A 24,153-nucleotide genomic window follows, 5' to 3' on the forward strand; every position below is an offset into this window, starting at 1 on the left:
ACAACCAAAGCAGCAGTCAGAATTAGAATTTTACATTGTGTTGTTTATTCTTTTCACATCCAGAGCTGCATCCACAGCTCTGCTGCAATATCAAGTTTCAGACTCCAGTCACATCCAAAGCTGCACCCGCGTTTTTGCTCTGCTCACAACATTGCTGGCCATACCCATAATCCGGCTGCTCAGTCCTCATAATTCACATACGTATGATTGCCACCGATCCCACCAAGAACTTATAGTGGTGTCTATGGGCAACTTTATACTCCAGTCACATCCAAAGCTGAACCCATCAACTATTTTGACTGCAAGTCTGGGAGTCTAATACTCCTGTAACATGGAGAATTATTACTGTAACAACACTGAGCCAGCAGGGGGCAGCAGAGAGACAGGAGGTGACAGCCTGATAATACATAACAGGATGGCAACAGCAACATGAAAGCAGCAGCTCTGGATGTGACTGTGAGATCTGATGTAACACAAGGATTGTGACTGCAGCTCTGGATGTGACTATAGAATAAGACACTCTATAACTCAGAAGAGTTACACAGGTTATATAGAGATTTACAGCATAAAGAGATTCTGCAGCAGCTGCAGTGTAGGAGAGAATGTACTTTGTCTCTATGAATGAAGCAGTCACAGATGCCCCACCCTCTTATATTAGTATCTCTGATGGAAAGATGTCCTATCTCTCCCTATTCCCTATCTGGGCCCCCTACCTCCCCCAATCAGCTATTGGTGCCCCTGGTGTCCCCTTATCCTTCTTCTTTTCCTATCCATTATCTGGATCTCTCCTTGTCTTCTATAAGGCTCCCCTATCTCTCCCTATTCCCTGTCTGAGTCCCCTATTACTCCCTATCACCTATCGGCCCTAGCTCTCCATTTCCCCTATCCAGGTTCTCTCTGTCACGCTATTCACTATCTTATCTCCCCTTATCCTCTTTCTGGCTCCTTCCCCTATCTCTCCCTATTCTATATCTCAGTGCCCTACCGCTCTGTATTCCTTATTCGGGTGCCCTATCTTTCTCTTTTTATATCTGAGTTCCCTATGTCCCCCTATATCCTATCTGTAGCCCTTATCTTCCCCTATTTCCTATCTGTGGCCCCTATCTCACCCTATGTCCTATCTGTGACCCCTACCCCCCGTATGTCCTATCTGTGGCCCCTATCTCCCCCTATGTCCTATCTGTGGCCCCTATCTCCCCCTATGTCCTATCTGTGGCCCCTATCCCCCCTATATCCTATCTGTGGCCCCTATCTCCCCCTATGTCCTATCTGTGGCCCCTATCCCCCCTATGTCCTATCTGTGACCCCTATGTCCCCCTATATCCTATCTGTAGCCCTTATCTTCCCCTATTTCCTATCTGTGGCCCCTATCTCACCCTATGTCCTATCTGTGGCCCCTATCTCACCCTATGTCCTATCTGTGACCCCTACCCCCCGTATGTCCTATCTGTGGCCCCTATCTCCCCCTATGTCCTATCTGTGGCCCCTATCTCCCCCTATGTCCTATCTGTGGCCCCTATCTCCCCCTATGTCCTATCTGTGGCCCCTATCCCCCCTATATCCTATCTGTGGCCCCTATCTCCCCCTATGTCCTATCTGTGACTCCTACCCCCCCTATGTCCTATCTGTGGCCCCTATCCCCCCTATATCCTATCTGTGGCCCCTATCCCCCCTATGTCCTATCTGTGACCCCTATGTCCCCCTATATCCTATCTGTAGCCCTTATCTTCCCCTATTTCCTATCTGTGGCCCCTATCTCCCCCTATGTCCTATCTGTGACTCCTACCCCCCGTATGTCCTATCTGTGGCCCCTATCCCCCCTATATCCTATCTGTGGCCCCTATTTCCCTTATGTCCTATCTGTGGCCCCTATCTCCCCTTATATCCTATCTGTGGCCCCTATCTCTCCCTATTCCTGCTGCCTGTCTGTATCCAGTGTCCCAGTATCCGTTAGCACTTTGCGCCCTCCATGGTTTTCGTACAGGCCCCCTGTAGTGACGGCACTCAATGTTCTCACTGCCCTAGAATACAAATCTGACTCTGCGTTTCGGCTCTTTAGCTATTAGGTTCACTGCCAGTCATTCTTACACGGATAATTAACCAAATCCAACTAATTATTCAGAGTTTTATTTTGTAAATGAAGCCTTGAAATATCAATTATGACCTGTCTGTCATGTCCATGTAGAGGACCGAGCTCAGTGTCGCTGAGTCAATATCAGGTGTCCATCATGTGCCATGTCCTCAAGCATCTCCTCATACATCTCCACATGTCCACATACATGTCCTCATACATCTCTACATGTCCTCATACACCTTCTTAAACTTCTCCACATGTCCACATACATGTCCTCATACACCTCATTATACCTCTCCACATGTCCTCATACATCTCCACATGTCCACATACATGTCCTTATACATCTCCACACGTCCTCATGCATCTCCAAGTCCTCATACATCTCCACATCTCTTCAAACATTTCTTCATACATCTCCACATGTCCTCATACATTTCCACATGTCCTCATAGATCTCCTCATACATCTCTACATCTTCATACATCTCCACATCTCCTCATACATCTCTTCATACATCTCCACATATCCTCATACATCTCTACATCTCCTCATACATCTCCACATGTCCACATACATCTCCACATGTCCTCATACATCTCCTCATACATCTCTACGTCTTCATACATCTCCACATCTCCTCATACATCTCTTCATACATCTCCACATATCCTCATATATCTCTACATCGCCTCATACATCTCCACATGTCCACATACATCTCCACATGTCCTCATACACCTCCTTATACCGCTCAACATGTCCACATACATGTCCTCATACACCTCCTCATACATCTCCACATATCCTCATACACCTCCTCATACATCTCCACATATCCTCATACATCTCTATATGTCCTCATAAATCTCCTCATACATCTCCTCATACATCTCCACATGTCCTCATACATCTCCACGTCCTCATGCATCTCCTCATACATCTCTACATGTCCTCATACATTTCCACATGTCCTCATACATCTCCTCATACATCTCTACGTCTTCATACATCTCCACATCTCCTCATACATCTCTTCATACATCTCCACATATCCTCATACATCTCTACATCTCCTCATACATCTCCACATGTCCACATACATCTCCACATGTCCTCATACATCTCCTCATACATCTCTACGTCTTCATACATCTCCACATCTCCTCATACATCTCTTCATACATCTCCACATATCCTCATATATCTCTACATCTCTTCATACATCTCCACATGTCCTCATACATTTCCACATGTCCTCATACATCTCCTCATACATCTCTACGTCTTCATACATCTCCACATCTCCTCATACATCTCTTCATACATCTCCACATATCCTCATATATCTCTACATCTCCTCATACATCTCCACATGTCCACATACATCTCCACATGTCCTCATACATCTCCACATGTCCACATACATCTCCACATGTCCACATACATCTCCACATGTCCTCATACACCTCCTTATACCGCTCAACATGTCCACATACATGTCCTCATACACCTCCTCATACATCTCCACATATCCTCATACACCTCCTCATACATCTCCACATATCCTCATACATCTCTATATGTCCTCATAAATCTCCTCATACATCTCCTCATACATCTCCACATGTCCTCATACATCTCCACGTCCTCATGCATCTCCTCATACATCTCTACGTCTTCATACATCTCCACATCTCCTCATACATCTCTTCATACATCTCCACATATCCTCATACATCTCTACATCTCCTCATACATTTCCACATGTCCACATACATCTCCACATGTCCTCATACATCTCCTCATACATCTCTACGTCTTCATACATCTCCACATCTCCTCATACATCTCTTCATACATCTCCACATATCCTCATATATCTCTACATCTCTTCATACATCTCCACATGTCCTCATACATTTCCACATGTCCTCATACATCTCCTCATACATCTCTACGTCTTCATACATCTCCACATCTCCTCATACATCTCTTCATACATCTCCACATATCCTCATATATCTCTACATCTCCTCATACATCTCCACATGTCCACATACATCTCCACATGTCCTCATACATCTCCACATGTCCACATACATCTCCACATGTCCACATACATCTCCACATGTCCTCATACACCTCCTTATACCGCTCAACATGTCCACATACATGTCCTCATACACCTCCTCATACATCTCCACATATCCTCATACACCTCCTCATACATCTCCACATATCCTCATACATCTCTATATGTCCTCATAAATCTCCTCATACATCTCCTCATACATCTCCACATGTCCTCATACATCTCCACGTCCTCATGCATCTCCTCATACATCTCTACATGTCCTCATACATTTCCACATGTCCTCATACATCTCCTCATACATCTCTACGTCTTCATACATCTCCACATCTCCTCATACATCTTTTCATACATCTCCACGTCCTCATGCATCTCCTCATACATCTCTACATGTCCTCATACATCTCCATGTCCTCATACATATCCACATTTCCTCATACATCTCTACATCTCCTCATACATCTTTTCATACATCTCCACGTCCTCATGCATCTCCTCATACATCTCTACATGTCCTCATACATCTCCATGTCCTCATACATATCCACATTTCCTCATACATCTCTTCATACATCTCCACATATCCTCATACATCTCCACATGTCCTCATACATCTCCACGTCCTCATGCATCTCCTCATACATCTCTACATGTCCTCATACATCTCCATGTCCTCATACATATCCACATTTCCTCATACATCTCTTCATACATCTCCACATATCCTCATACATCTTCACATGTCCTCATACATCTCATACATCTCCACATGTCCTCATACATCTTCTCATATATCTCCACATGTCATCATACATCTCTCCACATGTCCTCATACATCTCCACATGTCATCATACATCTCCTTATACCTCTCCACATGTCCACATACGTGTCCTCATACATTTTCATGTGTTCTCGTACATCTCCTCATACATCTCCTTATACCTCTCCATATGTCCACATACGTGTCCTCATACATCTCCACATGTTCTCATACATCTCCTCATACATCTTCACGTGTCCTCATACATCTCCACCGGACAAACTTTTACTGCTTAATAAAAAAAAAAAATTGAAGAGGAGAAAAGTCAGTTCATGAACTTGCCCTGGCTGGAAAGTAGTGCAAAGTCTGATGTGGAATTTCATCATGGATCCAGAGAAGTAGAATGGGCCTGTCTGCAGGTTGTCTGGGAAGTCCCTAAAATCTTCTCCGGTGATAATATCTGAAGTGCAATGGAGGACAGAAAACAGTCAGGTCTCCTCAAGTCCTTGAGGCTCTTCAAGCTGCCAATAAAGACTGATTAAAGTTGGCTGAACTGTCTATTTCAGTCAGACTAAAAGACGATCTTCTGTGTTTGGGGGTCTCCAGACTCTTTACCAAGGTCATTCTGGAGAAGGAATTAGTTACATGGTGGAATCCTGCATACCTGATACATTGTTACTAATGGAGATGAGCTACCAGCAGAGGAACCAAAGGGTTCTGGAGAGGACAGAGGTGTCTGGATCAAAAACATGGGTCGGGAAGAGGACAGGGGTCTTAGGAGACTGCGGAGTATGGAGGGAAGAGGGAGGTCTGAAAGAAGATGCTGGAGAGAACAGAGAAGTCATAAGAGGACAGGGGAGCAAAGCAGTCTGGAGAAGATCTGGAGAGGAAGGTTTTACAGGGAACTGAAGACTAACACCATTACAATACTGGGCATTTTGGCTCACTCAGCAGGTGTCCTCTTGGATCTGTCTTTGATGGTTTTTTGGTGTCCATCATTTTGAGCCTCTTGGTGTCCATTAATGTGACCTGGAAAGTCTTAGAGGTCTCCTTGAGTCATTTGTAGAACTTGAAGGTTCAGGAACTTTTTCCATATCATTTCCAGGGAGTTATCCAAAACCTTGTGAATTGAGTTCCTTTAGACATCTTCTGGATCTGAGCCTCTGAACTTCTTCTACTTGAGGGGTTGTGTGAGCCATTGATCAGACATGTAGTTTATGAAGTCTCTCTTCATGGTCCAATGGTCCCATAGTCAGTACTATTGAGGACACCAAGACCAAGACGGGGGTGTCAGTATTTGGATGTTGGTCACTATTCTTTGGTTCCTTGGCACCAGTTCAAAATTTGTACCAGCAGCCACCCCTGACCAAAACTGGTGTCTTCTTGGACTTCTCTTGGTGTCCTGGTGAGAATGATGGCTCTTGGAGGCCATCATTGTGACCTGAACACCAGGAGGGGGTTGTAGGTATGGCCGATTGTCATGAAAGTAACCGAAAGCTCCTCAGCCCCAGTACTGGTGTCCTTTTGGATTTCTCCTAGGTGCTTGGAGTCAATTGTTTCAAGTCTCTATGTGTCCAGGAATGTCTCAGATGTCTCCTTGGAAGGAGAAGGAAGGTTGAGATCTTTTTTATTGTCTTTCCAGAGAAGTCTGACGGGAATTGTCCACACCCAGCCACATTGACTTCCTACAGATGGACACCTTCTCGATCTGAATATCCAAATCTTTGCTTCTTGAGGAGGTTTATGAGCCATTGATCAGACAAGTCGTCCATGAAATCCATTTTGGGGTCTAACATTGCCACAGTTGGTGCTGCTGAGGACACCAGAGGGGGATTGTCAGTATTTGGAACGTATACACCATTCTGTCCAATTGTCATGTTTCCAGTCTGAGCTGTAACCCAAAGCTTCTTGGCCCCCGATGCAGCGATTATACCAGCATCCACCTCTGACCATTACTGGTGTCCTATGAGACCATTGGGCCCCTTCAGACACCTCAGCGTCCCCTGAGATATCACGGAATACTCTGGCCTACTAGCCCAGAATACTGAGCCCCCCCCCATAGGTTGATAGTTATGGTATTAACCCTTAAGTCCATTTATAATGAGGACAAATTTGCAATTTTGGAAATAAAACAGCCAATTTATTCTAAATAATATCATTTGCTCAAATCATTAGTGTGCGAAGAGTTAACCGAGCCATGATGGCGGCCGCTCCAACCTGCGCCCGGTGGTGTTCTCTGCTCTCCGGGGTGTCCATTTACAAATCAATACTGTGCATTAAATAGAAGCACTTTACTAGTACCCGGTGAGCGGCACTCCCACTTAACTCTTCACCCCCCGCTCACACGTCCCAGCCACAGGGTAATGCCTTCTGGCGCATGAAGGGTTAACAGCGGCAGGGGTTCACCGGATGCCAAGAGGATTCATGTTCATTTTCCATGGTCATTAGTCTACTGGGCTAATTCATTCTTCTTTGTAACAGGAAGTGGAATTGTGGGTAATAGAAAATAAAACACATAAAAATATGGTAAAATCCATCAGTGGGGGGCGCACCGCGAATATGTGGCCCAGGGTCAGGTGACAACAGATATACACGCCCTCTGTGGAGCCCTCTAGAGGTATCTACTGAGGATTCCACCAGTTTTATCCAATGGAATCTTTTTGTATCCAGTTTGGACAATCCTCCGACCCCAGATGGATATATTGTATCTGCACTGATACATTGTAACACATTGGTGAAAATTAGAAAGTGATTTGGAGGAATATCTTCAGAGAGTTCTAGAATACGGCCGCCATGTGTGAACAAGACTTTATACAGTAAATCCAAAAAGCATGGATAGTAAATGTGAACACTTAGCATGAAATGTAATGCAGCAACATCCAGTGTCGCCCCCTGCAGGTCAAGTGTACATAGCTGTGCATGGAAGACTGAATACAGGCCCTGCACTAACGTGAATGAGATCGAACTTCCCCGAGACTCTCTAACACAACCTCATGTAGACGGAGCGGCCGAATCATATCCAGGATGTGACCTCTGCCGCCTTAATCACACCGGTGAGGTCTCATTGACCCGCGCACAATCGGGCACATACCGCAGCCAGGAATTAGCATAAATTGAATACAAGAATTCATTTCAATGGCAAAGGAGAGCGAAGCGAAGAGATTAACATGATTATCACCTGTCATTCACAACGATGAAGAATCACCCAGCAGACGGCGGGCTGGGCACACAACAAGGTCAGCGCGTCCTTGGAGGAAAGTGATGAGAACAGGTGGAAAGTCTTGAGATGATGGCTCTACGAAGAAATACTGCGGGGACCAGACACCCCAACACAGGGGCCACAACTCAGCTCGGATACAGATGTAACAGACCTAACCTGAACTTCTGCAAATGGTTAAACCACTGCAACAAGAGATCTGATCCTAAAAGACAAAACCAATGAAAAGTCATCGGAAAAAAAAAAAATTACAAAAAGTTTTAATTGTTTTAGTTGAGTTTTGTGATCAGATTTCTCGCTGCAGCAGATTATCCAATGGCAGATGTTCAGGTTAATTCTGTATCAGAGATAACACCGCATGAAAAAAAGGGAACCCCATTATATATTCATTAAATACATACCTGAAATAAATGACATGGGGTCCCCCTGATTGTATATAACCAGATGGAGCCAATAAAGCAGCCTGCGAAAAAAATGGGCTAAACCAACCTGCAGCTGCCCCAGAAACCATCACCAGATTCTAGGACACTGGACTGAACCCAGCTCTTCCCAGTCCCACTGATGGCGGTGGGTACAATAGGAATAATAATGGGGATAACACTGAGCACTGTCTAATTATTGTCATCAGTCACACAGCCTCATTATTGATGCAATATTAATAAATTCAAAAAACATAAAAAACAAAGCTTTTAAAATTAATTAATTTTTTTAAAAAATAAAACATCCCACTGCAAAGCTCCCTGGCAAATGTATTGAAAATAAAATACGTGTGCTCTGATTCACTTCACCCCTCTGGGGTCAGGCAATGTGAGAACACGCAAGCCTTCTCTGAACTCCAGGGGTAACCCATGGACTTAACCATGGGAAATCCTGAGATAAAACAGAGCTGAAGGAACGTCTGCACAAGAACCTGACCACAAATAGCTTAGGGTTCAGCGATCGTGTGTGGAAAAGATCGGATTCCGATCGGTGACTTAGTAAATATCACGATCGTGATCGGAATTCCGAACACGATCTTTTTAGGTGGGATCGGGATCAAGGATTATTTCCCACAATGCTTTGCTAACAATGTTAGCTAGGTCCCATAGGAATGAATGGAGGCAGCCGGAACACAGCCTTAACCCCGGCGCGCCGGCTGCATCCATTCATTCTAATGGGAGACTAACTAACATCTCTAGTAGCTACTTACCTGCACAGATCGCTGGTCCGGTCCCTGCGTGGGCAGGTACTGGGAGGGGAGCACTCACGTCTCCCCCCCCTGTACCCGCCCACACTTTCCTAAGCCACAAGTCCCACCTTTTTACTAGGTTTGTAACACTAAACTGGGAGGTGGGGTCAGCGAGGCGAGAAGAGGTGAGAAGACGAGCGAGAACAGCGGGGACGGGACCAGCGATCTGTGCAGGTAAGTGGGGGACTAAGTAGCCAGAGGATTACAAAAAAATCACTACACATCGTGGATTCTAACAATTAAAGCGTTCAGTTGAGCCCAGGAAAAGGGGATAAGGCAAGAGATAGAAAATGGAGCCAAAGTCGCTTCGGAGACCTAAGAGGGAGGGTGCGCCATACAGTCAAAAATATTCCAACAGGGGTCAGAGGTGCGGAGAGTCCACAACCTGGCTCAGAGCCCACTGAACAAGCAACCACTAGGGGGATATCTTTTCACAATCCGACCAAATACAGACAGTTGTATTCTGACACATAAGAGCGGTATTATATTAGTTATATTCTTGTACATAGGAGCAGTATTATAGTAGTTATATTCTTGTACATAGGAGTAGTATTATAGTAGTTATATTCTTGTACATAGGAGTAGTATTATAGTAGTTATATTCTTGTACATAGGAGGTAGTATTATAGTAGTTATATTCTTGTATATAGGAGCAGTATTATAGTAGTTATATTCTTGTATATAGGAGTAGTATTATAGTAGTTATATTCTTGTACATAGGAGTAGTATTATAGTAGTTATATTCTTGTACATAGGAGGTAGTATTATAGTAGTTATATTCTTGTACATAGGAGTAGTATTATAGTAGTTATATTCTTGTATATAGGAGCAGTATTATAGTAGTTATATTCTTGTACATAGTAGGTAGTATTATAGTAGTTATATTCTTGTACATAGGGGGCAGTATTATAGTAGTTATATTCTTGTACTTAGGAGTAGTATTATAGTAGTTATATTCTTATACATAGGAGTAGTATTATAGAAGTTATATTCTTGTACATAGTAGGTAGTATTATAGTAGTTATATTCTTGTACATAGGAGCAGTATTATAGTAGTTATATTCTTGTACATAGTAGGTAGTATTATAGTAGTTATATTCTTGTACATAGTAGGTAGTATTATAGTAGTTATATTCTTGTACATAGGAGTTGTATTATAGTAGTTATATTCTTGTACATAGGAGGTAGTATTATAGTAGTTATATTCTTGTACATAGGGGGCAGTATTATAGTAGTTATATTCTTGTACATAGGAGTAGTATTATAGTAGTTATATTCTTGTACATAGGAGCAGTATTATAGTAGTTATATTCTTGTACATAGGAGTAGTATTATACTAGTTATATTGTTGTACATAGGAGTAGTATTATAGTAGTTATATTCTTATACATAGGAGCAGTATTATAAAAGTTATATTCTTGTACATAGGAGCAGTATTATAGTAGTTATATTCTTGTACATAGGAGCAGTATTATAGTAGTTATATGCTTGTACATAGGAGCAGTATTATAGTAGTTATATTCTTGTACATAGGAGTAGTATTATAGTAGTTATATTCTTGTACATAGGAGTAGTATTATAGTAGTTATATTCTTGTACATAGGAGTAGTATTATAGTAGTTATATTCTTGTACATAGGAGTAGTATTATAATAGTTATATTCTTGTACATATGAGGTAGTATTATAGTAGTTATATTCTTGTACATAGGAGGTAGTATTATAGTAGTTATATTCTTGTACATAGGAGGTAGTATTATAGTAGTTATATTCTTGTACATAGGAGTAGTATTATAGTAGTTATATTCTTGTACATAGGAGCAGTATTATAGTAGTTATATTCTTGTACATTGGGGGTAGTATTATAGTAGTTATATTCTTGTACATAGGAGTAGTATTATAGTAGTTATATTCTTGTACATAGGAGGTAGTATTATAGTAGTTATATTCTTGTACATAGGAGTAGTATTATAGTAGTTATATTCTTGTACATAGGAGTAGTATTATAGTAGTTATATTCTTGTACATAGGAGGTAGTATTATAGTAGTTATATTCTTGTACATAGGAGTAGTATTATAGTAGTTATATTCTTGTACATAGGAGTAGTATTATAGTAGTTATATTCTTGTACATAGGAGCAGTATTATAGTAGTTATATTCTTGTACATAGGAGCAGTATTATAGTAGTTATATTCTTGTACATAGGAGTAGTATTATAGTAGTTATATTCTTGTACATAGGAGTAGTATTATAGTAGTTATATTCTTGTACATAGGAGTAGTATTATAATATTTATATTCTTGTACATAGGAGGTAGTATTATAGTAGTTATATTCTTGTACATAGGAGGTAGTATTATAGTAGTTATATTCTTGTACATAGGAGGTAGTATTATAGTAGTTATATTCTTGTACATAGGAGTAGTATTATAGTAGTTATATTCTTGTACATAGGAGGTAGTATTATAGTAGTTATATTCTTGTACATAGGAGTAGTATTATAGTAGTTATATTCTTGTACATAGGAGTAGTATTATAGTAGTTATATTCTTGTACATAGGAGCAGTATTATAGTAGTTATATTCTTGTATATAGGAGCAGTATTATGGTAGTTATATTCTTGTACATAGGAGTAGTATTATAGTAGTTATATTGTTGTACATAGGAGTAGTATTATAGTAGTTATATTGTTGTACATAGGAGTAGTATTATAGTAGTTATATTCTTGTACATAGGAGCAGTATTATAGTAGTTATATTCTTGTACATAGGAGTAGTATTATAGTAGTTATATTCTTGTACATAGGAGTAGTATTATAGTAGTTATATTCTTGTACATAGGAGCAGTATTATAGTAGTTATATTCTTGTACATAGGAGGTAGTATTATAGTAGTTATATTCTTGTACATAGGAGTAGTATTATAGTAGTTATATTCTTGTACATAGGAGTAGTATTATAGTAGTTATATTCTTGTACATAGGAGGTAGTATTATAGTAGTTATATTCTTGTACATAGGAGCAGTATTATAGTAGTTATATTCTTGTACATAGGAGCAGTATTATAGTAGTTATATTCTTGTACATAGGAGTAGTATTATAGTAGTTATATTCTTGTACATAGGAGTAGTATTATAGTAGTTATATTCTTGTACATAGGAGTAGTATTATAGTAGTTATATTCTTGTATATAGGAGGTAGTATTATAGTAGTTATATTCTTGTACATAGGGGCAGTATTATAGTAGTTATATTCTTGTATATAGGAGTAGTATTATAGTAGTTGCTAGCTGGTACCCGCGACTTGGTCTGCGGTGATTGTAGCAGTGGGTATATACAGGTGTGGGTAAGGTTTTCGTACTGTGTATAAGGTTTGGGATATGAAATGTAACTTTGTATCTTGTTTTTTCTGTAATTCAGAGAATCCGTGAGACTTTTGTGTTGCAGTTACTTTGTATTTGCGCTGCTATATATACGGTGTTGGTATAAACTTTACATAGTGACTTTGGGACAGAAGTATTTGAAGTTAACCCTTTCCCGCCGATGGCATTTTTTGTTTTTCGTTTTTGACTCCCCTCCTTCTAAACCCCATAACTTTTTTATTTCTCCGCTCCCAGAGCCATATGAGGTCTTAATTTTTCCTGGGACAAATTTTTCTTCCTGATGCCACCATTATTTATTCTGTATAATGTACTGGGAAGCAGGGAAAAAATTCTGAATGGGGTGGATTTGACGAAAAAATGCATTTCTGCGACTTTCTTACGGGCTTTGGTTTTACGGCGTTCACTGTGCAACCAAAATGACCTGTCCCCTGTATTCTGTGTTTCCTTACGATTCCGGGGATACCAAATTTATATGGTTTTATTTACATTTTGACACCTTAAAAAAATCCCAAACTGTGTTAAAAAATTATTTTTTGAAAAGTCGCCATATGCCGACAGCCGTAACTTTTTTATACGTGTGTGTACGGGGATGTATAGGGCGTCTTTTTTTGCGGGGTCGGGTGTACTTTGTAGTTCTACCTTTTTCGGGAAATGTTATTGCTTTGATCACTTTTTATTCAATTTGTTATCAGAATCAAAACAGTGAAGAAATGGCGGTTTGGCACTTTTGACCATTTTTCCCGCTACGGCGTTTACCGAACAAGAAAAATATTTGTATATCTTTGTAGAGCGGGCGATTTCGGACGCGGGGATACCTAACGTGTATGTGTTTCACAGTATTTAGCTACTTTTATATGTGTTCTAGGGAAAGGGGGGGTGATTTGAATTTTTAATCCTTTTTATTTTTTTTTAATATTTTTTTTACTTTTTGTAAACTTTTTTTTTTGCATTTATTAGACCGCCTATGGGTATTGACATGGGTGGGGGGTGTCGCGGATTGTCAGAGCGGTGGGGGTCGGCAAACATGGCTGCTCCGGAGCATTAAAGAGCGCCTCCTGGAGTATGGTTAAGGTGAGGGGCAAAGTGGTAAAGTATATGTATATGAGATTGTGTGGGGTTAGGGGCGAGGCTGCAGAGGGCAATATGAATTTTGGGGCTTGCTATGGTCCAAAGTGTGTGAGATTGCAGAGATGGTGATGTGAGTTTGGGTTTTGTGGGGGTCCTGGCACAAACGTATGTGCGCTATTGTGACAAAAAGTAGCCTATTGCGCAATCGGGTGTATTAACTATGTTTGTGGAAAATTTCAGCCAAATCGGTGGAGCGGTTTTTCCGTGATTGAGGAACAAACATCCAAACACACAAACCCACAAACTTTCACATTTATAATATTAATAGGATATTCTTGTACATAGGAGCAGTATTATAGTAGTTATATTCTTGTACATAGGAGGTAGTATTATAGTAGTTATATTCTTGTACATAGGAGCAGTATTATAGTAGTTATATTCTTGTATATAGGAGTAGTATTATAGTAGTTATATTCTTGTACATAGCAGTATTATAGTAGTTATATTCTTGTACATAGGAGTAGTATTATAGTAGTTATATTCTTGTACATTGGGGGTAGTATTATAGTAGTTATATTCTTGTACATAGGAGTAGTATTATAGTAGTTATATTCTTGTACATAGGAGGTAGTATTATAGTAGTTATATTCTTGTACATAGGGGTAGTATTATAGTAGTTATATTCTTGTACATAGGAGTAGTATTATAGTAGTTATATTCTTGTACATAGGAGGTAGTATTATAGTAGTTATATTCTTGTACATAGGAGTAGTATTATAGTAGTTATATTCTTGTACATAGGAGTAGTATTATAGTAGTTATATCCTTGTACATAGGAGTAGTATTATAGTAGTTATATTCTTGTACATAGGAGTAGTATTATAGTAGTTATATTCTTGTACATAGGAGTAGTATTATAGTAGTTATATTCTTGTACATAGGAGTAGTATTATAGTAGTTATATTCTTGTACATAGGAGCAGTATTATAGTAGTTATATTCTTGTACATAGGAGCAGTATTATAGTAGTTATATTCTTGTACATAGGAGGTAGTATTATAGTAGTTATATTCTTGTACATAGGAGCAGTATTATAGTAGTTATATTCTTGTATATAGGAGTAGTATTATAGTAGTTATATTCTTGTACATAGCAGTATTATAGTAGTTATATTCTTGTACATAGGAGTAGTATTATAGTAGTTATATTCTTGTACATTGGGGGTAGTATTATAGTAGTTATATTCTTGTACATAGGAGTAGTATTATAGTAGTTATATTCTTGTACATAGGAGGTAGTATTATAGTAGTTATATTCTTGTACATAGGGGTAGTATTATAGTAGTTATATTCTTGTACATAGGAGTAGTATTATAGTAGTTATATTCTTGTACATAGGAGGTAGTATTATAGTAGTTATATTCTTGTACATAGGAGTAGTATTATAGTAGTTATATTCTTGTACATAGGAGTAGTATTATAGTAGTTATATCCTTGTACATAGGAGTAGTATTATAGTAGTTATATTCTTGTACATAGGAGTAGTATTATAGTAGTTATATTCTTGTACATAGGAGTAGTATTATAGTAGTTATATTCTTGTACATAGGAGCAGTATTATAGTAGTTATATTCTTGTACATAGGAGTAGTATTATAGTAGTTATATTCTTGTACATAGGAGTAGTATTATAGTAGTTATATTCTTGTACATAGGAGCAGTATTATAGTAGTTATATTCTTGTACATAGGAGCAGTATTATAGTAGTTATATTCTTGTACATAGGAGCAGTATTATAGTAGTTATATTCTTGTACATAGGAGCAGTATTATAGTAGTTATATTCTTGTACATAGGAGCAGTATTATAGTAGTTATATTCTTGTACATAGGAGTAGTATTATAGTCGTTATATTCTTGTACATAGGAGCAGTATTATAGTAGTTATATTCTTGTACATAGGAGCAGTATTATAGTAGTTATATTCTTGTACATAGGGGGCAGTATTATAGTAGTTATATTCTTGTACATAGGAGTAGTATTATAGTAGTTATATTCTTGTACATAGGAGTAGTATTATAGTAGTTATATTCTTGTACATAGGAGTAGTATTATAGTAGTTATATTCTTGTACATAGGGGGCAGTATTATAGTAGTTATATTCTTGTACATAGGGGTAGTATTATAGTAGTTATATTCTTGTACATAGGAGCAGTATTATAGTAGTTATATTCTTGTACATAGGAGCAGTATTATAGTAGTTATATTCTTGTACATAGGAGTAGTATTATAGTAGTTATATTCTTGTACATAGGAGTAGTATTATAGTAGTTATATTCTTGTACATAGGAGGTAGTATTATAGTAGTTATATTCTTGTACATAGGAGGTAGTATTATAGTAGTTATATTCTTGTACATAGGAGGTAGTATTATAGTAGTTATATTCTTGTACATAGGGGTAGTATTATAGTAGTTATATTCTTGTACATAGGGGGCAGTATTATAGTAGTTATATTCTTGTACATAGGGGTAGTATTATAGTAGTTATATTCTTGTACATAGGAGGTAGTATTATAGTAGTTATATTCTTGTACATAGGAGTAGTATTATAGTAGTTATATTCTTGTACATAGGAGCAGTATTATAGTAGTTATATTCTTGTACATAGGAGGTAGTATTATAGTAGTTATATTCTTGTATATAGGAGTAGTATTATAGTAGTTATATTCTTGTACATAGGAGCAGTATTATAGTAGTTATATTCTTGTACATAGGAGGTAGTATTATAGTAGTTATATTCTTGTACATAGGAGTAGTATTATAGTAGTTATATTCTTGTACATAGGAGCAGTATTATAGTAGTTATATTCTTGTACATAGGAGGTAGTATTATAGTAGTTATATTCTTGTATATAGGAGTAGTATTATAGTAGTTATATTCTTGTACATAGGAGGTAGTATTATAGTAGTTATATTCTTGTATATAGGAGTAGTATTATAGTAGTTATATTCTTGTACATAGGAGTAGTATTATAGTAGTTATATTCTTGTACATAGGAGCAGTATTATAGTAGTTATATTCTTGTACATAGTAGCAGTATTATAGTAGTTATATTCTTGTACATAGGGGTAGTATTATAGTAGTTATATTCTTGTACATAGGGGGCAGTATTATAGTAGTTATATTCTTGTACATAGGGGTAGTATTATAGTAGTTATATTCTTGTACATAGGAGCAGTATTATAGTAGTTATATTCTTGTACATAGGAGGTAGTATTATAGTAGTTATATTCTTGTACATAGGAGTAGTATTATAGTAGTTATATTCTTGTACATAGGAGCAGTATTATAGTAGTTATATTCTTGTACATAGGGGTAGTATTATAGTAGTTATATTCTTGTACATAGGGGGCAGTATTATAGTAGTTATATTCTTGTACATAGGGGTAGTATTATAGTAGTTATATTCTTGTACATAGGGGTAGTATTATAGTAGTTATATTCTTGTACATAGGGGGCAGTATTAGGGAGCATTCACACGGCGTAACGTCCCGCGAGATTTGGCACATGTACGCTGCGTGACCCTTTGCGTGCCGTACACGCTCCCATTCATTTCAATGGGAGCGGGGAGCGTATGCGCCGTGCTAGTTTGCGGCCGTGCATTTATTCATTTACTCCCTTATAGTAGTTATATTCTTGTACATAGGGGGCAGTATGTAGTTGGTTTATTATGTTTTATCATTATTATAGATTTTTATCAGATTTCTTTGTTATTAGCCTCTGATTGTATTACTGATTTTTCTCTGCACATTTTGTTATTACTCGGTGATTCGGTTTTGATTCTATCATTATTGTACATTATTGCCCGGAGCGTCTCTTACATATATTATAATTTGCTTTTCTTCTTCTCCGTTCTTCTTCCTTAGGTTACCTCCTTACCTTCCTGTCCTTTGCCCTGTAATCAGATGTAATGTACATTAGATGTCTTGTTCCCTTTATACTTTCCATGCACTAGTCATTGACAGTCACAAATCTCTTCGGTTCCAGGTGGCATGGCGTGGTGTTCAGTGAAGATTAGTTGAAGCGGAAGCTGAGGTTGAGGGTTGTGTTTTCTCACGGATTTGAAGACGCTCCCCCAGGAGACGCTTGTGTCAAAGTGACTTTCAGCCGCCATACTCGCACCTTTGGAGAATCTGAAATGGTAATTTACATTCAAATGGTCTGAAACAAATCAGAGTTGACATGTAAATCGAAAGTATCAGTGAGCGCGCGTTCCACGCCGGCTGACAAGGAATGAGGAGAATGGCGCCAAGAAAAGTCAGACGTTCTCAGAGAAAAGGTCACTGTCCTTCGGAAATGTGCCTGGAGATTGATATATTTATAATGCGGTAATGAGGCTGGAGATGGAGAAGAATCTCTGTCAGATGGGTCTGTTTGTGTGGAAACATCTTCAGACTCTTCTCTGGATCGTCTCTGTTCTCCCATGGATGACGTGGAGGTCGCTTGCTGTGGTGTATGAGCAAGCGGGAAAGTGCAGATCTGAAAATCTTAGATGTATCTGAGCGCCATTCACAAAGAAGCCGGAAACTGCAACCTTGTCTAAACCTAATGTGGCGCTTGGAGTGAAGAACTTTAGAAAACTCTTTACAGTTACAGAAGATTTTGTAGCACAAAAATAAAAAAAATGTTTCCACAAGACAGAAAGCAGAAAAAGGAATTGTGTTGGTTCAGTTGTGATTTTTATTGTAGGACTCGTCTTATCCCCCCAAGATAGTCACAGAAATCTTATCTGACAATTTTATCGATTTATAAAACATTTATGTAACAAGTCCACCTATCAGAATCTCCCGCAATCCCAAGCAATTGTCTTACATATATTCCGCATGAAGGAAATCACTTTATCCACCTCTTGGACTCATCTCATTTTTGATTTTATAAAGAGATGATGTAGTCAAGATTATAGCTGCAAGAGATTCAACTAACCTATCTGCAGGACTGGGGTGATATGCTGGTTCTGGTGACAGTAACCTATCTATCTGCAGGGCTGGGGTGATATGCTGGGTCTGGTGACAGTAACCTATCTATCTGCAGGGCTGGGGTGATATGCTGGTTCTGGTGACAGTAACCTATCTATCTGCAGGGCTGGGGTGATATGCTGGTTCTGGTGACAGTAACCTATCTATCTGCAGGACTGGGGTGATATGCTGGGTCTGGTGACAGTAACCTATCTATCTGCAGGGCTGGGGGGATATGCTGGTTCTGGTGACAGTAACCTATCTATCTGCAGGGCTGGGGTTATATGCTGGTTCTGGTGACACTAACCTATCTATCTGCAGGGCTGGGGTGATATGCTGGTTCTGGTGACACTAACCTATCTATCTGCAGTGCTGGGGTGATATGCTGAGTCTGGTGACAGTAACCTATCTATCTGCAGGGCTGGGGTGATATGCTGGTTCTGGTGACAGTAACCTATCTATCTGCAGGGCTGGGGTGATATGCTGGGTCTGGTGACAGTAACCTATCTATCTGCAGGGCTGGGGGGATATGCTGGTTCTGGTGACAGTAACCTATCTATCTGCAGGGCTGGGGTGATATGCTGGGTCTGGTGACAGTAACCTATCTATCTGCAGGGCTGGGGGGATATGCTGGTTCTGGTGACAGTAACCTATCTATCTGCAGTGCTGGGGTTATATGCTGTTTCTGGTGACAGTAACCTATCTATCTGCAGGACTGGGGTGATATACTGGTTCTGGTGACACTAACCTATCTATCTGCAGTGCTGGGGTGATATGCTGGATCTGGTGATAGTAACCTATCTATCTGCAGGGCTGGGGTGATATGCTGGGTCTGGTGACAGTAACCTATCTATCTGCAGGGCTGGGGTGATATGCTGGTTCTGGTGACAGTAACCTATCTATCTGCAGGGCTGGGGTGATATGCTGGTTCTGGTGACAGTAACCTATCTATCTGCAGGACTGGGGTGATATGCTGGGTCTGGTGACAGTAACCTATCTATCTGCAGGGCTGGGGGGATATGCTGGTTCTGGTGACAGTAACCTATCTATCTGCAGGGCTGGGGTTATATGCTGGTTCTGGTGACACTAACCTATCTATCTGCAGGGCTGGGGTGATATGCTGGTTCTGGTGACACTAACCTATCTATCTGCAGTGCTGGGGTGATATGCTGAGTCTGGTGACAGTAACCTATCTATCTGCAGGGCTGGGGTGATATGCTGGTTCTGGTGACAGTAACCTATCTATCTGCAGGGCTGGGGTGATATGCTGGGTCTGGTGACAGTAACCTATCTATCTGCAGGGCTGGGGGGATATGCTGGTTCTGGTGACAGTAACCTATCTATCTGCAGGGCTGGGGTGATATGCTGGGTCTGGTGACAGTAACCTATCTATCTGCAGGGCTGGGGGGATATGCTGGTTCTGGTGACAGTAACCTATCTATCTGCAGTGCTGGGGTTATATGCTGTTTCTGGTGACAGTAACCTATCTATCTGCAGGACTGGGGTGATATACTGGTTCTGGTGACACTAACCTATCTATCTGCAGTGCTGGGGTGATATGCTGGATCTGGTGATAGTAACCTATCTATCTGCAGGGCTGGGGTGATATGCTGGGTCTGGTGACAGTAACCTATCTATCTGCAGGGCTGGGGTGATATGCTGGTTCTGGTGACAGTAACCTATCTATCTGCAGGGCTGGGGTGATATGCTGGTTCTGGTGACAGTAACCTATCTATCTGCAGGACTGGGGTGATATGCTGGGTCTGGTGACAGTAACCTATCTATCTGCAGGGCTGGGGGGATATGCTGGTTCTGGTGACAGTAACCTATCTATCTGCAGGGCTGGGGTTATATGCTGGTTCTGGTGACACTAACCTATCTATCTGCAGGGCTGGGGTGATATGCTGGTTCTGGTGACACTAACCTATCTATCTGCAGTGCTGGGGTGATATGCTGAGTCTGGTGACAGTAACCTATCTATCTGCAGGGCTGGGGTGATATGCTGGTTCTGGTGACAGTAACCTATCTATCTGCAGGGCTGGGGTGATATGCTGGGTCTGGTGACAGTAACCTATCTATCTGCAGGGCTGGGGGGATATGCTGGTTCTGGTGACAGTAACCTATCTATCTGCAGGGCTGGGGTGATATGCTGGGTCTGGTGACAGTAACCTATCTATCTGCAGGGCTGGGGGGATATGCTGGTTCTGGTGACAGTAACCTATCTATCTGCAGTGCTGGGGTTATATGCTGTTTCTGGTGACAGTAACCTATCTATCTGCAGGACTGGGGTGATATACTGGTTCTGGTGACACTAACCTATCTATCTGCAGTGCTGGGGTGATATGCTGGATCTGGTGATAGTAACCTATCTATCTGCAGGGCTGGGGTGATATGCTGGGTCTGGTGACAGTAACCTATCTATCTGCAGGGCTGGGGTAATATGCTGGGTCTGGTGACAGTAACCTATCTATCTGCAGTGCTGGGGTGATATGCTGGTACTGGTGACAGTAACCTATCTATCTGCAGGGCTGGGGTGATATGCTGGTACTGGTGACACTAACCTATCTATCTGCAGGGCTGGGGTGATATGCTGGGTCTGGTGACAGTAACCTATATATCTGCAGGGCTGGAGTGATATGCTGGTTCTGGTGACAGTAACCTATCTATCTGCAGGGCTGGGGTGATATGCTGGGTCTGGTGACAGTAACCTATCTATCTGCAGGGCTGGGGTGATATGCTGGGTCTGGTGACAGTATCCTATCTATCTGCAGGGCTGGGGTGATATGCTGGGTCTGGTGACAGTATCCTATCTATCTGCAGGGCTGGGGTGATGTGCTGGTTCTGGTGACAGTAACCTATCTATTTGCAGTGCTGGGGTGATATGCTGAGTCTGGTTATAGTAAGCTATCTATCTGCAGGGCTGGGGTGATATGCTGGTTCTGGTGACAGTAACCTATCTATCTGCAGGGCGGGGGTTATATTCTGAGTCTGGTGACAGTAAGCTATGTATCTGCAGGGCTGGGGTGATATGCTGGTTCTGGTGACAGTAACCTATCTATCTACAGGGCTGGGGTGATATGCTGGGTCTGGTGACAGTAACCTATCTATCTGCAGTGCTGTGGTGATATGCTCTTTCTGGTGACAGTAACCTATCTATCTGCAGGACTGGGGTGATATGCTGGTTCTGGTGACAGTAACCTATCTATCTGCAGGACTGGGGTGATATACTGGTTCTGGTGACAGTAACCTATCTATCTGCAGGGCTGGGGTGATATGCTGGTTCTGGTGACAGTAACCTATCTATCTGCAGTGCTGGGGTGATATGCTGGTTCTGGTGACAGTAACCTATCTATCTGCAGTGCTGGGGTGATATGCTGTTTCTGGTGACAGTAACCTATCTATCTGCAGGGCTGGGGTGATATGCTGGGTCTGGTGACAGTAACCTATCTGCAGGACTGGGGTGATATGCTGTTTCTGGTGACAGTAACCTATCTATCTGCAGGGCTGGGGTGATATGCTGGGTCTGGTGACAGTAACCTATCTATCTGCAGGGCTGGGGTGATATGCTGGGTCTGGTGACAGTATCCTATCTATCTGCAGGGCTGGGGTGTTGTGCTGGTTCTTGTGACAGTAACCTATCTATCTGCAGGGCTGGGATGATATGCTGGTTCTGGTGACAGTATCCTATCTATCTGCAGGGCTGGGGTGTTGTGCTGGTTCTGGTGACAGTAACCTATCTATCTACAGGGCTGGGGTGATATGCTGGTTCTGGTGACAGTAACCTATCTATCTGCAGGGCTGGGGGGATATGCTGGTTCTGGTGACAGTAACCTATCTATCTGCAGGGCTGGGGTGATATGCTGAGTCTGGTGACAGTAAGCTAAGTATCTGCAGGGCTGGGGTGATATGCTGGTTCTGCTGACAGTAACCTATCTGCAGGGCTGGGGTGATATGCTGGTTCTGGTGACAGTAACCTATCTATCTGCAGGGCTGGGGTGATATGCTGGTTCTGGTGACAGTAACCTATCTATCTGCTGTGCTGGGGTGATATGATGTTTCTGGTGACAGTAACCTATCTATCTGCAGTGCTGGGGTTATATGCTGTTTCTGGTGACAGTAACCTATCTATCTGCAGGGCTGGGGTGATATGCTGGGTCTGGTGACAGTATCCTATCTATCTGCAGGGCTGGGGTGATGTGCTGGTTCTGGTGACAGTATCCTATCTAACTGCAGGGCTGGGGTGTTGTGCTGGTTCTGGTGACAGTAACCTATCTATCTGCAGGGCTGGGGTAATATGCTGGTTCTGGTGACAGTAACCTATCTATCTGCAGGGCGGGGGTTATATTCTGAGTCTGGTGACAGTAAGCTATGTATCTGCAGGGCTGGGGTGATATGCTGGTTCTGGTGACAGTAACCTATCTATCTGCAGGGCTGGGGTGATAAGCTGGTTCTGGTGACAGTAACCTATCTATCTGCAGGGCTGGGGTGATATGCTGAGTCTGGTGATAGTAAGCTATCCATCTGCAGGGCTGGGGTGATATGCTGGTACTGGTGACAGTAACCTACCTATCTGCAGGGCTGGGGTGATATGCTGGGTCTGGTGACAGTAACCTATCTATCTGCAGGGCTGGGGTGATATGCTGGGTCTGGTGACAGTAACCTATCTGCAGGACTGGGGTGATATGCTGTTTCTGGTGACAGTAACCTATCTATCTGCAGGGCTGGGGTGATATGCTGGGTCTGGTGACAGTAACCTATCTATCTGCAGGGCTGGGGTGATATGCTGGGTCTGGTGACAGTATCCTATCTATCTGCAGGGCTGGGGTGTTGTGCTGGTTCTTGTGACAGTAACCTATCTATCTGCAGGGCTGGGATGATATGCTGGTTCTGGTGACAGTATCCTATCTATCTGCAGGGCTGGGGTGTTGTGCTGGTTCTGGTGACAGTAACCTATCTATCTACAGGGCTGGGGTGATATGCTGGTTCTGGTGACAGTAACCTATCTATCTGCAGGGCTGGGGGGATATGCTGGTTCTGGTGACAGTAACCTATCTATCTGCAGGGCTGGGGTGATATGCTGAGTCTGGTGACAGTAAGCTAAGTATCTGCAGGGCTGGGGTGATATGCTGGTTCTGCTGACAGTAACCTATCTGCAGGGCTGGGGTGATATGCTGGTTCTGGTGACAGTAACCTATCTATCTGCAGGGCTGGGGTGATATGCTGGTTCTGGTGACAGTAACCTATCTATCTGCTGTGCTGGGGTGATATGATGTTTCTGGTGACAGTAACCTATCTATCTGCAGTGCTGGGGTTATATGCT

The 24,153-nt window shown here is 41.4% G+C and overlaps 1 protein-coding gene across 1 annotated transcript; it reads left to right on the forward strand.

Annotated features, from left to right (window-relative positions):
- The first annotated feature begins 2,999 nt into the window (after nucleotides 1-2,999).
- Nucleotides 3,000-5,839, forward strand: LOC142192352 (uncharacterized). Its single transcript, XM_075262413.1, has 2 exons — nucleotides 3,000-3,511; nucleotides 5,497-5,839. Exons 1-2 carry the CDS (start codon nucleotides 3,000-3,002, stop codon nucleotides 5,837-5,839), a joined length of 855 nt encoding a protein of 284 aa, XP_075118514.1.
- The last annotated feature ends 18,314 nt before the right edge of the window (nucleotides 5,840-24,153 follow it).

The sequence above is a fragment of the Leptodactylus fuscus genome, chromosome 1 (assembly GCF_031893055.1).
Source record: "Leptodactylus fuscus isolate aLepFus1 chromosome 1, aLepFus1.hap2, whole genome shotgun sequence".
In the NCBI taxonomy this organism is placed as follows: domain Eukaryota; kingdom Metazoa; phylum Chordata; class Amphibia; order Anura; family Leptodactylidae; genus Leptodactylus; species Leptodactylus fuscus.